We start from the raw sequence: 12058 nt of genomic DNA, 5'->3' as shown, positions 1-12058 counted from the left end.
CCTCAAAACAAATAAATAATCAGACTTGCATTCTCATACCTATGTAACATAATTTGCTGTAAGTTGCTCTGGATAAGAGCACCAGCCAAATGCCATTAACCATGTGATAACTTGAATATTGATTGAATATTGAATGCCACATTTCAATTAAGCACCAAGATCTAGTGTTTAGTTATTAGTCTAGTTATATATTATTACTGTATATTAAATAAATTAAGTAAATATAAACTATATACACTGAGGCACACAACAAGTACACACACACACAAAACTTTACAGAATTTACAACACACTCAACACACACATAAAATCATTAACCATGCAGTGTTTCTGCATATCTCTCACTGGTACATGTGTGTGATGTTATCTGAGGCGCCATTAGTCAAACTCTGCCTTATATTTTAAGCTCTTTCACTGCATTCAGAACAAATGTGGGAGATAAGAGCAGAAAACAGCCAATAAAACAACATCAACAGTAAAAAACAAACAAAAGACACCCATTAACTATAATTTAATGAAACTGAGGTGAACATCTGCTTTGCGATTCCCAGAGAAAGTATCAACAGTAAGGCCTGTAGGAGTGCGGGGGGAAGCAGCTGATAGGGAGTCGCTGCAGTATTTTTAGGGCAGTGTAAGAGCGTGAACGACAGAAATAACGCAAACAGGAAGTGAGTCCAAACGTGGCAGGAAACCACGGTGCTGCAGAGCCGTGCATTCACAACGCATTCACATCATATTCACATCAATTCCCCCCCTCCACCGAACTCCCACCATCACCTGCACTTTACCTCCCACTCTGCACCTCCCAAAGCATTCAGCAGCAATCAGGCTCCAACACTGGAGTTCTTCAACAAGCTTTATTAACAAAGATTTAGGTTTTAAAGACAAATAACAGAAAACACTTCAATCCAAAACTACCACTGGATGTGAATTCCAATGAACAGAAGGCGTGAATAACAAAGCGAGTATTCCTGTATCATTATTCACACTAAATCAGGCCAGTAGAACCCAGCGTAGACACACTTCATGTAGCAAAAAGTTTCTAAAAATGTAAAAAGGTTGAGCTATCTAACCTGAGGGTTTGGCTGTCTAATAGGAGCATCTCTGACCTCGTCTGCTGCTGGACAGGCTTGTCTTTCCATTTAAGTTGAGGGCAGGACAATGATGTTCTTGTTATTGTGATCAGTTATAGCAAAGTACACCTTTCTGTCTCTATTGTGTATCTTCAGAACTTCTAGATCACTAAACAACTGTAGACTTAGACCATTTATAGAAAGTCCATCATCAACAATAACAACAACAACCAGTATATTATTGCTGACACACAAAACATTTGTATTTCCAAAATACCAATTTTACGTGTATGTTTTACCCATTTTTCTTATTTTACTCCAAGCAATTTTGGTGTATTTTTATTGGTCCATTCATCATGACATTTTAATACCTTGTGCAGAACAACTGCCACATTTACATTATGTAAAAAAGGTAAAAACTGTAAAAATGGAGATACAAAATGGTTAAAAAAAAAAAGATAAAATGGTTTGCAGGACAAACAAAAATATATTTTATAACTGCAAAAATGGCAAAAACTACACTGTAACATGCAGCTTGTTGGGATAGCAGCCAATTATACCAGTATCATATTTATTTTATTCATTTTTTATTTGTATTTTCTCATTTATTTATATTTTATTTTATTTTTTAATGTAAAATATATTTAAATTAATGAATTTATTTATTTTTGCAAAAATGACTTTTCTTTTTAAGTGCCACTACTATTCCAACTTCTAGAGGCCTAAATATCATGATAAACAGCATATCTATTATTGGGTTTTACCAAACACTAAATGTTGGACATAAATCTCTTATGAAACAAACAAGCAAATAAATAAATAAACTACAATGTTTACGTCACTCTCTGAGGCTTGTTTATCACTTTGCATCGGAAGTCCTCACAATCTATCAACCGAATTAACCCTGCTTTGCAGATTTGTGATTTAGCAGATGAATGAGTGTAACGCCCTCGCTAACACTGCCGATAGGTGTTACTTGTCAGTTTGCACAATTTTCATATTTTAGATATTTGGATTGTTTTGTATTAACTTCATCTTTTTCCTGCTCCACTTCCGCTGAACACAACAGCACAGAGCCAAAGGTCATATGTGGAGAGGTTTAAAAAAACCTTCTTATGATTGTATACACAAATCATAGCCTACTGCTTCTCCGCAGTGTGATCCCACAGGCAGAGAGGTGATTAATTGTAGCTGTACGAGTCATAGTCACTGTTCCGGTTTGACGAAGGCTCTCTGCTGGGATTTACTGAGAGCCTCTCCAAACCTGGCAACACACAAAGATCAAAATGCAATAAAGTGGTGATGTATGTATAAGTGTGTGTGTGTGTGTGTGTGTGTGCATATGAGTGTGTGTTCCCCCCTATGGTTCTACTTAAACCCCAGGCTTACTTTAGACCTGTTTTTAATTAGCTACTAAAATGATTCAGTAACTACTGTAAATGATTCAGTAACTGCTATAAATGATTCAGTAGCTACTATAAAGGATCCTGTGACTGCTATAAATAAAGGAGTAACTGCTATAAGTGATTCAGTAACTGCTATAAATAATGAAGTTACTGATATAAGTGATTCAGTAACTGCTATAAATAATGAAGTTACTGCTATAAGTGATTCAGTAACTGCTATAAATAATGAAGTTACTGCTATAAGTGATTCAGTAACTGCTATAAAAAAGGAGTAACTGCTATAAGTGATTCAGTAACTACTGTAAATGATTCAGTAACTGCTATGAATAATAGAGTAACTCATATAAATTATTCGGTAATTGCCATAAATGATTCAGTAACTACAACAAATGATTCAGTAACCTCTATAAAAGATTCAGTAACTACTATAAATGATTCAGTAACTACTATAAATGATGCAGGAACTGCTATGAATAATGGAGTAACTCCTATAAATGATTCAGTAATTGCTATAAATGATTCAGTTACTACTGTAATGTTCCTGTATCTACAACCAATTATGATTTAGTAACTATTATGCATGATTCAGTAACTACTAGAAATGATTCAGTAACTATTGTGTAAGGTACATGGCCATATAGCCATATAGCACTATAGCAAGTGTGTAAAAATAGATAGTTTCAAATAGTTTCAAATATATTTGGAACAGATGTGTGTGTGTGTATGTGTATGTGTGTGTACACTCACCAGGATACGATTGCCTCTTGACTGTATCGTTCTTTAGATGACCACCCTGGCTTCTGTGATAGGACACTAAAAAAGGACATAGAAATAGTTCAGTTGCACCCTCACTCCACTCCTAAATCTGAATGCAAGAATGTGCACGTGTGTGTATGTATGTTTGTGTGTGTGTGTGCGTGTGTATGTTTGTGTGTGTGTGTGTGTGTGTGTGTGTGTGTGTGTGTGTGTGTGTGTGTGTGTGTGTGTGTGTGTGTTTGTGAGTGTGTATGCTTTTGCAGCATGAAAAGGAGAGAGAAATGACTCACCACTCTGACTCTGCGTCGGGCCGATCCAACGATTCTGCTGCTGCTGTGAAACTGCAGTAAATGAAAGAGAGATGTTCACAGAAAGTCACATCACAACGGCTCAAATGCTCAAAATCATGTGCACATAACCTGCTGCCTCTTAACTTTAGAATAAGAAACACTTCACAGCCATTTACTGCACAGCCAAACCACCGAATCTGAAAACCACATTTCATTCATCCATGGCAGAGAACACAGACTCTTAATAGCAAATAGGGCACCGGAGCAGTGGGAAGCAGCCTCACCGAGGAGCAATTGGGGCACGTCTGTGAGGTGTGAATAGGGGCAGTGGTGCCTCAGTGGTAAAAATGCTGGGTTATTGCTTACAGGGTTGTGGGTTGCCTGCTAAGCTGCTACCGTTGGGCCCTTGAACAAGGCTCTTAACCCTCTCTGCCCCGGGGACACCATAGCATGGCTGACCTCAGCTTTCTAAGCTGGGATAGGCAAAGTGAAGAGTTCACTGTACTGTACAAATGACACTAAAAACTAAATAAACAAATGAGGAGAAAACACAGTTCCCTCACTTTCTTCTGGTCCTGGGGATCAAACTGGCAACTTAACTGTCCCAAACCTGCTTCTCTAAATTTTAGGCCACGGTTTTTAAAACCTCTGCTGTAGTTTAAAGTTTAAGTTTAAAGCCACTTAAACCAAAAGTCTATATAATGCTCTTATTTAAAGCAAATAGCTTCACTTTCAGTCCAACTGTATCAGTTTGCTGTAAGACTTTTTTAAGCATATCACATTATTTATTTCTAATCTATTCTTAGCTATATTACGACTTATTTAGCTATTTTCCTATCTGTAAACATCAACACTAGCGTTTTAAATACAATTATATGTCATGTCATGTTTACAGAAAAGTGTTTAAGTGAAAAAATGTCAAATCATGACAGTAAAAAAAGGCTAAATACAGTTTCTGTAACAGTGAAATACTATAAATACATATATCATCCAAAACACTCACATTTTATCTCTTTTCTATTTTTTGAATGTTAAATAATCTTGCACTGTTTTACAGAAAAAAGTGGGAAATCATATACCATAATAATTGTAGAACAGCCAACAGTTTTGCTTTTTTTATGAAAATTCAACATAAAGAGCCTATGGACCGCAGGTGGCTGAAAGTGCTATTACAAATGTCTATAACCAGAAAATAGCCCCACTAGTTTGTCTAGATGTCTCTGCAGTTACTGAATAACACACCGTAGTGTGAAATAAGGATTTATCTCAACTATTCTTAACATTTCTTGCATACTGGGCGTGTCCCCATCCCCTTTACTCACCGTCATCATGTAGTCATTCTGGGCTACCACAGGACTATGCTTAGCAGTTAATATGAGTCAATTAATGAATAAAAGAATGAGACTAAAAATTAGGTGTAACTAAGAATCTTTAAGTCGTTGAGAAGTGAATGTGAAATTCCTAAATATAAAATGTATGGTTGCCCAAAAAGCACACTGTACTATCCTACGCATTGTGACAGCATATTTTCTTGTAAAATTCTGGCAACCACAGCTGCCTGTATTTTTACCGGAAATGTGTACAGCTTTTTTTTACAGTGTGATCATGGATTTATTATGTGTAAAAGTGACTCACATCTCTTGCGGAAGGCCAGGTATGCCGGCCATGCAAACCGAAGGAGGATGACAAGCAGAACCAGCACCAGCAACAAGCCTGTTACTACTTTATAGGCCAACAGCTCCTTGTTGTCTGTAAAAGAGACCGGGAGAGTTAGTGCTCACTGTAAAAAAGCACAGCACTGAAAGAAGAATGTATTTCACTTGTATGTAAACCACCTTTGGATGCACAGCTGATGAATACAGGGGGACACGTTTGATTGGTCACAGTCAGGTTATCATTGATGTAGAGACCTTGCATCTGATTGTTGTTATTACTGACGTATTTGAGGAACCTTCCGCATCTTCTCTCCTCGCACAGACCATGGCTAAATTCATTTAAAGCCTGACTCTGGCACAAATGTACCGTTGTGAAATTAAATGAAAGTGATATTTCGCCCTGACACGGATTCCTTTTGTTCCAGGATACCTTCACCCTGGCCAGCACAGGTGGGAGCCTGATAGGGGCGGGCGTTGAGGTGGCCCTGTTTTCACAAACAATGCTTGGGCTAGTCGGAGCAGATAAACTGATGTTTCCATTTGTAATGTTGACGGCCGGCGTTGGACCTGAAATCAGAAATACATGGGTTATTGAATCTGGCGAAAGGTGAGTTGTGCACCACATACAGCATTAATGACTTCACACATCACTGGTATAGCAATGAGCTATACATGTCTCTCCATTTTTTGCTGTGTTTCACTGTTTGTCATAATCTGAATCTGGCAGTTGTTCTGTGCATTGTTTCAAAAAGTCATGATAAATCAACCAATGCTCCAAATGGTGTGAAATACAGTTTTTTTTTTACATTGGCCTTCTTTGAACATTAAGAAGAGGTTGTCCTTCTCCTGTAATGTTCCTGTCATCTGTGAGATGTTTGAGGTTTGTGCGTGGCAGCAACGATTTTATAAAGATACACATCTCACCACAATGCATTTGAGAGTTCAGAGTCATATCTAACCACCAGCCCAGCACATACAGTAAGTGTTCAACTAGGATCAATCTAAAGCACTTGTATAAAACAAGCTATTCAGGTCCCTTTCCCTCATTGAACAGAACTGTATATGGTCATTTCTACTTTACATTATTATAGTCAAGTCAAGTTAAGTCAGATTTATTTGTATAGCTTTTTACAACTGTTGTCGTCACAAAGCAGCTTTACATAATTAGTAATTAATAAAAGACAGAGACAAAAAAGGAAGAAGAAATAACGTAAGACATGAAGGATCAAAGACCCCCAGAGATCAAGCCAACGGCGACAGTGGCAAGTTATTATAAAAAGCCTGTATTCTGGAATAGGACACTAAAAAAGATTTGATGTTGATGACATAACATAACAGAACGTCACCTGCCATTAATTGCACTTGATTTGAGCTTGTGTGGGAAAGAGAACTTACGCTCTACATCTCGTCATGACAAGCCTCTGTAAAGCTGTGTCATGGCACTGAGAACAAAAGATAAAGGTGATATCTGCGGCTTTGTTCAGATCTTCATGTGCGCTCCTTCTCTTTCTGCAGTCTGCGTTTAAGCACAGTCGTCTTCTCTTTTGCTTTTGTCTTTTTTCATTTATTTATTTTCTCAGCCCTGGGTTTTTTTGGGGGGTGATCAAAGCCCACGCTCTAAACCAGCAGGGTTCTAAATAATAGTGAACAAAAGTTCTTTAAGTTGCTACAATCAGGGAGCCGTATTGGGGGGTGGTAAAGTAAGGGCGATATTAAGGGCCTGTGACTGACAGGTGCCCCCCCCAAAAAATGATTGAGTATTTTGGCAGACTTCTTGTTTGTTGTGGGGCTCAAATCCCCTGGCAGCGCCCTTGGCTACATTAGTAGAACCCTTTTTGGTGCACTTTTAAAAAGTTCTGCAAAAACCTATAAGAGGTTTTCCACCGTAGTGAAGAACCTTTTAACCAGGTAAAATAAAAATATAAACATTTAAGCAAGTGTTTTATAGAGCTTTCATGGTCTATAATGATATCATTAACTTTGCAGAGATACTACGAGTGTGCAGACATCATGCTGTTGTTATTCTGGAAAAAAAATAATAATCATTTTGTCGCTGCATGATCAACCAAGTCACTTCTACAGGTGAAATGATGTTCATCGTATTTGATTGACATGGTTCTTTGTAGAACAATTTCCTTTACTAAAGAACCCCTTTGAAGAGTGTCGAGTTCATATAAAAACTAGCCTAATGCCAAGCTGAAGTGGTAAAATATTATGATATGTGAATAATCTATTAAATGTAAATTGTGATACTGAAATTGAACATTACTAAATGCAATATAACTTCATTTTCAGTTTCAAATGATGCTGCTGAAAATCTCAGACAAATCAAATTCAGAATCTTTCTATGAAAGCAATCAGTGAATTGAATAAATGTGCTGCTCCATAGCAACTTTCATGGGTCACTCTGGAGCATTTGCTAACATCTACTGTGGAGTTTTTGCTAACATCTACTATGCGAAAGAAACAGATTTTAACTGCTGGTGATGAACAAAATGATGACAAATTGGAAAAAAGGATAAACCTGCAATTAGTATGGAACCGTTACATTCTCCAACATGGGGGTTCTCCAAATGCCAAAAACCTTTTTTACACACATCATTTACTAATGTAGTTATTTAAAGCAGCATCAAATTGGTTGTACAGGTTGTTCAATTGCACCAATTATATACATTATATAATAATTATATATACCAATTATATATGCTCTTGTTGACACATTTATATTTAGGAGAAGCAGAAGCGGCTTGGTTGGTCATGCAGAATCATGATTATTAGGTTTTTTGATAAAAAAAACAACATCTTAATGTCTGCGTAACGTTCACTTATAAAAGGGGTTCTTTCAAAGACACAATGGTTCTATATAAAACTATGACAAGATTATATTAGAGGATATTTTCTTATTTTATTTAATTATTAATATAAAATAAATGATATTTCAATTTTTTACAACACTCTTATTTAAATTTTATGCAATGATGTATTTTTAAATGTAGTTTATTTTTAATACCACAAAACCAATTTTATGATGACAAACTATGGGCTGGCCAATCATGTGACCATCTCCTTCAAAATGTATTCCCAAGATCTCTCAGCGAAAGGCTGAACTCTGCAGTGAATCAGCAATTTGTGTATAGATGTGAGCGCAAGATCTGAAAGAAGGCCAATCTGCATAAAAGTTTTGTTAAAGATAGACTAAACAAACACATATGTTTGGGAATGTATTTGTAACTAATGACTGACAATTTGCAAGTAATTAAAAGCAAAAAAGCACAGTGGAATATCCAGACTGGAAAATTATATATATAATAGAAAATAGTAAATTATGTATTTTTATTATACTGCTCACTGACCAAACACACCAGTCCTCTGCAGCATTTAGATGAATTTATATGGTATAATGTGGGACCTTCCGATATGACAGTTTATGAAATTTACATAAAGAACTATATATCATTGGAATAGAGTAAAGCAGGACTCTCTATTAGCCTACCGCTTACATTTCACACATAGACCCACACTATTGGCAATGCAACCATTACGTTCTCCAACATGGGGGTTCTCCAAAACCTGTTTTTACATGTCATTTACAAATGTAGGTCTTTAAAGCAGCATCAAATTGGCTGCGCAGGTTGTTCAATTGCACAAATTAAATACGCCGCTTGTTGACACCTTTATATTTACGAGTGCACACCAACAGAAGTGGCTTGGTTGGTCATGCAGAACTACAATGATTAGGTTTTGTTTTTTGATTTGATGAACAACATCTTTCTGACTGTGCAACGTTCACTTATATAAAAGGGTTTCTTGCTTAAATTATTACCCTAAAAAGGTTATATTATTGCTACAGAACCTTCTACATAGTAGAACCACTATGCTAAAAGTGCAAAGAGCAGCTATCGTAAGATGAACAGCAAAATAATCCTTTAAGATTGAGGCCTTTGTCTGTGAACACCTGAGGCTGCCTAGATTCAATGAGATGTAAAGTATCTTAAAGTCAAACAAAACCCTTCCACTAAACAATCTCTCCTACTTCAGAAAAAAAGACCAATTAGTGAATACTGCCGCTGTGGTGCATGGTACTACAGCCCTGTGTGGATTCAATCGTGGCTTGTGAATTTATAGGTTCATTTTTGAGGAGCACAGATCTAGCTGGCCTGCATAAGCCTTATAATGTAAATTCTTGCTGTTTCCCAAATTTTGACATAATGTAAATCTGGCAGTTGTTCTTTACATTGTGTCAATTTTATGATAATTGGGCCAATAGAAATGCCCCAAAATATTTACATTGACTTCCATTAAAATTAATTTAAAGTTTTTTTCCTTCTTCTGTAAGGTTGTGTTTCTGTGACTCCTACAATATCAAATGTTACATAATCTGGTGGCGTGATGTTAAAAACAGGCCGCTTGCAGATATCAGAAAGAGTCTACTCACCAGCGAGTAAAAGAGCGGGTATGACCGCCAACAGCAGAATGCATTCCATCAGCAACTGAAGGTAAAAGATAGAAAAACACTGCTTTTATGCTCACAGTTATTCCAACGTCTGGGGATGCACTGATATGGGGATCTAGGGTGATATCTGGCAATATCTGACATGTCTCATGTGAATACTTGCTGATTTTGATATATAAACATTTATTAAAAGTATGAAATACTTTAAATCTACACACACCTGAACTAAACTTATCTGGATCAGCATTACAGAGAAGCGTAAGATTTATTTTTGCAGGGATATGAAGGCAGTAAAATGAAAAAACATTGCAGGCATTTTAGTGCAGTAGCCCAGTATCACCAAAACATGGGCTGGGTTTCCTGAGAACATCTTTCCTGAGCACGAAGATAATTCTTAAATGGTGGAGTGAGCATCAAATTGAACACTCTCTTTACCAGTTAAGATGATCCTAACACTTAAATCTGCGCATCTGGGAAAATGGCCCAGAGTGCAATAAATATATCTTAAAATATCTGAAAATATCGCCAAATCTAAACATCCGTACGGCCTGTCTGATTTATTTGCTGATACTGATATGATTCTGAAATGATTGTGCATCCCTAACAGTGAAAACACTCTTTACTAAAACCCTTAAAAAACATTCAAAAAGTAATCTATCACAGTTTTTTAAAACAACAAATAAACACGTATCTCCATTTTTCTTCTTCATCATTTGAACATGGCAGCTGTTCTTTAGACTGTATTAATATTTTGCGTTGACTGGACCAATAGAAATGGCCCAGAAATTAGGGAGTAAAAACTCTACTGACTACTGACATAACGGACTAAAAGTTTGCCTTCTCCTGTAAAATGACCATTTTGTCTTCGTTTTAGGTAGCAGCGAAATGTTCCTCACATCATTTAGTGCTGTATAAAATATGTTCAGATGAAGAAAACATGCTGAAAGTACAAAGAAGCTACCAAGAGGTAAAACACTGCCATTTTCAAGGCCTTTGACCTTTTGGGCCTTTCATATGAGCTTTGCTTTTAAAGAAGAAAAGTCTAAGGAACCTTTCAAGCACATCGTACCTATAGATACAATCTTTTTTATACAATGCAATGGTGTGATCTCTGATCAGATCGCTTGTTACATGTTTTGAGACAGCTTGTGACCAACTGTAGGCCCTGAATGTGAGTAATCGTGGGCTTAAAAGCAGTCTGAGACATGACAGCTAAAGGGTCAGTTGAGGTCAAGTTAGGTTGTGGCCTAAGCTTGGCCTACGCAGACCTACTTAGATAAAGCTAGTTAAGGCTGTTCCTGGTTCTTTGCAGTGCGATAAAGCTCCCTTCGTTTTCAACAACCTCACAGGACTACGAATTAAGTGGAAAGATTACGAGGCCAACGAATCTTTTCCCCGGACCGCATCACGTTTTCCCAGCTGAGAATTCACCAATAAAAACCATTAAAAGAGTAATTAAGACTAGGTCTTGCCTACAATGCGTCTGACCCCAATGTTAAAGCATAAACATATCAGATCCATCCAGTTCTTACCTTTGCTGAAAAACACATGGAGGAGCTTTTACTGCAAGCGACAGACACGAATGAATTGAAAGGAAACAGGCAGAGGTGTAAAAACCATACTTTCTTCATTTCTCCTCCCCCATCATCATCTCTCCCTCCATACAGTGCATCTCCACGGCTCTCTTGTTGCTCTCTGCACACTGCACTGCTTCCTCACTTCAAAGGAACACTGAGAGAGAAAAAAATCTTAAACACAGAAAAAATATGAAGGCTGTAGCAAAAGTGGGTGTTAGCAAAGCAGAGCAGCGTAATCGGAGAGGCAGAGGGACGCTGATGAAAGTGCGGTAGTGAGTAATTGTGTCTGAGTTTTAAACTTTGCTCCACAGTGCTGAGACCCATTCCACTCAGACTACTGGAAGAAGGCAGAGCGAGTCCTTCTGTTAACTCACTCTCTCTTTGTGTGATCACATCAGTGTGATATTTCAGAGAATCTATTACAGACCTCACTTTAGCAAATAATTCAGCACGGACATCAAATTATGAAATGGAGCCCAAATCCCCCACCATCGCCTCTCTGGGTAATTTTATCTCCATGGGGGGTCTTTGCCTACAGCTCAATTGACCTGTTTTTTTGTGTGTGTGTGCATGTAAAGTAGCTTATGCAAGAGTGTAGACTAATATATTGTAGCTGATGGACAAAAACCTTGTACCTCCAGAACAGCATCTTTACATGAGAAGGAAAAACCTTCTTAGCTTTCAATGGAAGACAATGTAAAAAGGTTTTTTCCAAGTCAAGTTTTGGTTGACATTATTTTCGACATTATGTAAAGAATGTCAACAAGTAAAGAAAATGAAAACAGTGGTGACAGCGACAATATATTTACACTTATGCAAATATTTGGGCACTTATTCAAATGTTTACA

General features: G+C 37.2%; 1 protein-coding gene across 1 annotated transcript; it reads right to left on the bottom strand.

The window, feature by feature from the left end:
* Positions 1–840: 840 nt before the first annotated feature.
* On the bottom strand, positions 841–11220 carry LOC140554228 (uncharacterized). The gene is made up of 7 exons (XM_072677095.1): positions 11166–11220; positions 9616–9670; positions 5361–5747; positions 5161–5274; positions 3526–3576; positions 3227–3292; positions 841–2337 (listed from the first exon to the last, which is right to left on the bottom strand). The coding sequence occupies exons 1-7, from the start codon at positions 11181–11183 to the stop codon at positions 2255–2257; spliced, it is 774 nt and encodes a 257-aa protein (XP_072533196.1). The 5' UTR covers positions 11184–11220; the 3' UTR covers positions 841–2254.
* Between the last annotated feature and the right edge of the window lie 838 nt (positions 11221–12058).

Source organism: Salminus brasiliensis, chromosome 4, assembly GCF_030463535.1.
Source record: "Salminus brasiliensis chromosome 4, fSalBra1.hap2, whole genome shotgun sequence".
Taxonomy (NCBI): Eukaryota; Metazoa; Chordata; class Actinopteri; order Characiformes; family Bryconidae; genus Salminus; species Salminus brasiliensis.
Note: the sequence above shows the minus strand (reverse complement) of the source record. Positions and strands in the feature narration are given on the sequence as shown.

What these genes read in the sequence shown, in the direction of transcription:
- LOC140554228 (XM_072677095.1), bottom strand. An exon ending in ACCCGCTCTTTTACTCGCTG is followed by an intron (nt 5,748 to 9,615) that starts GTGAGTAGACTC and finishes TTCTGATTTCAG; the next exon opens with GTCCAACGCCGGCCGTCAAC. An exon ending in CATCAGCTGTGCATCCAAAG is followed by an intron (nt 5,275 to 5,360) that starts GTGGTTTACATA and finishes TCTCTTTTACAG; the next exon opens with ACAACAAGGAGCTGTTGGCC.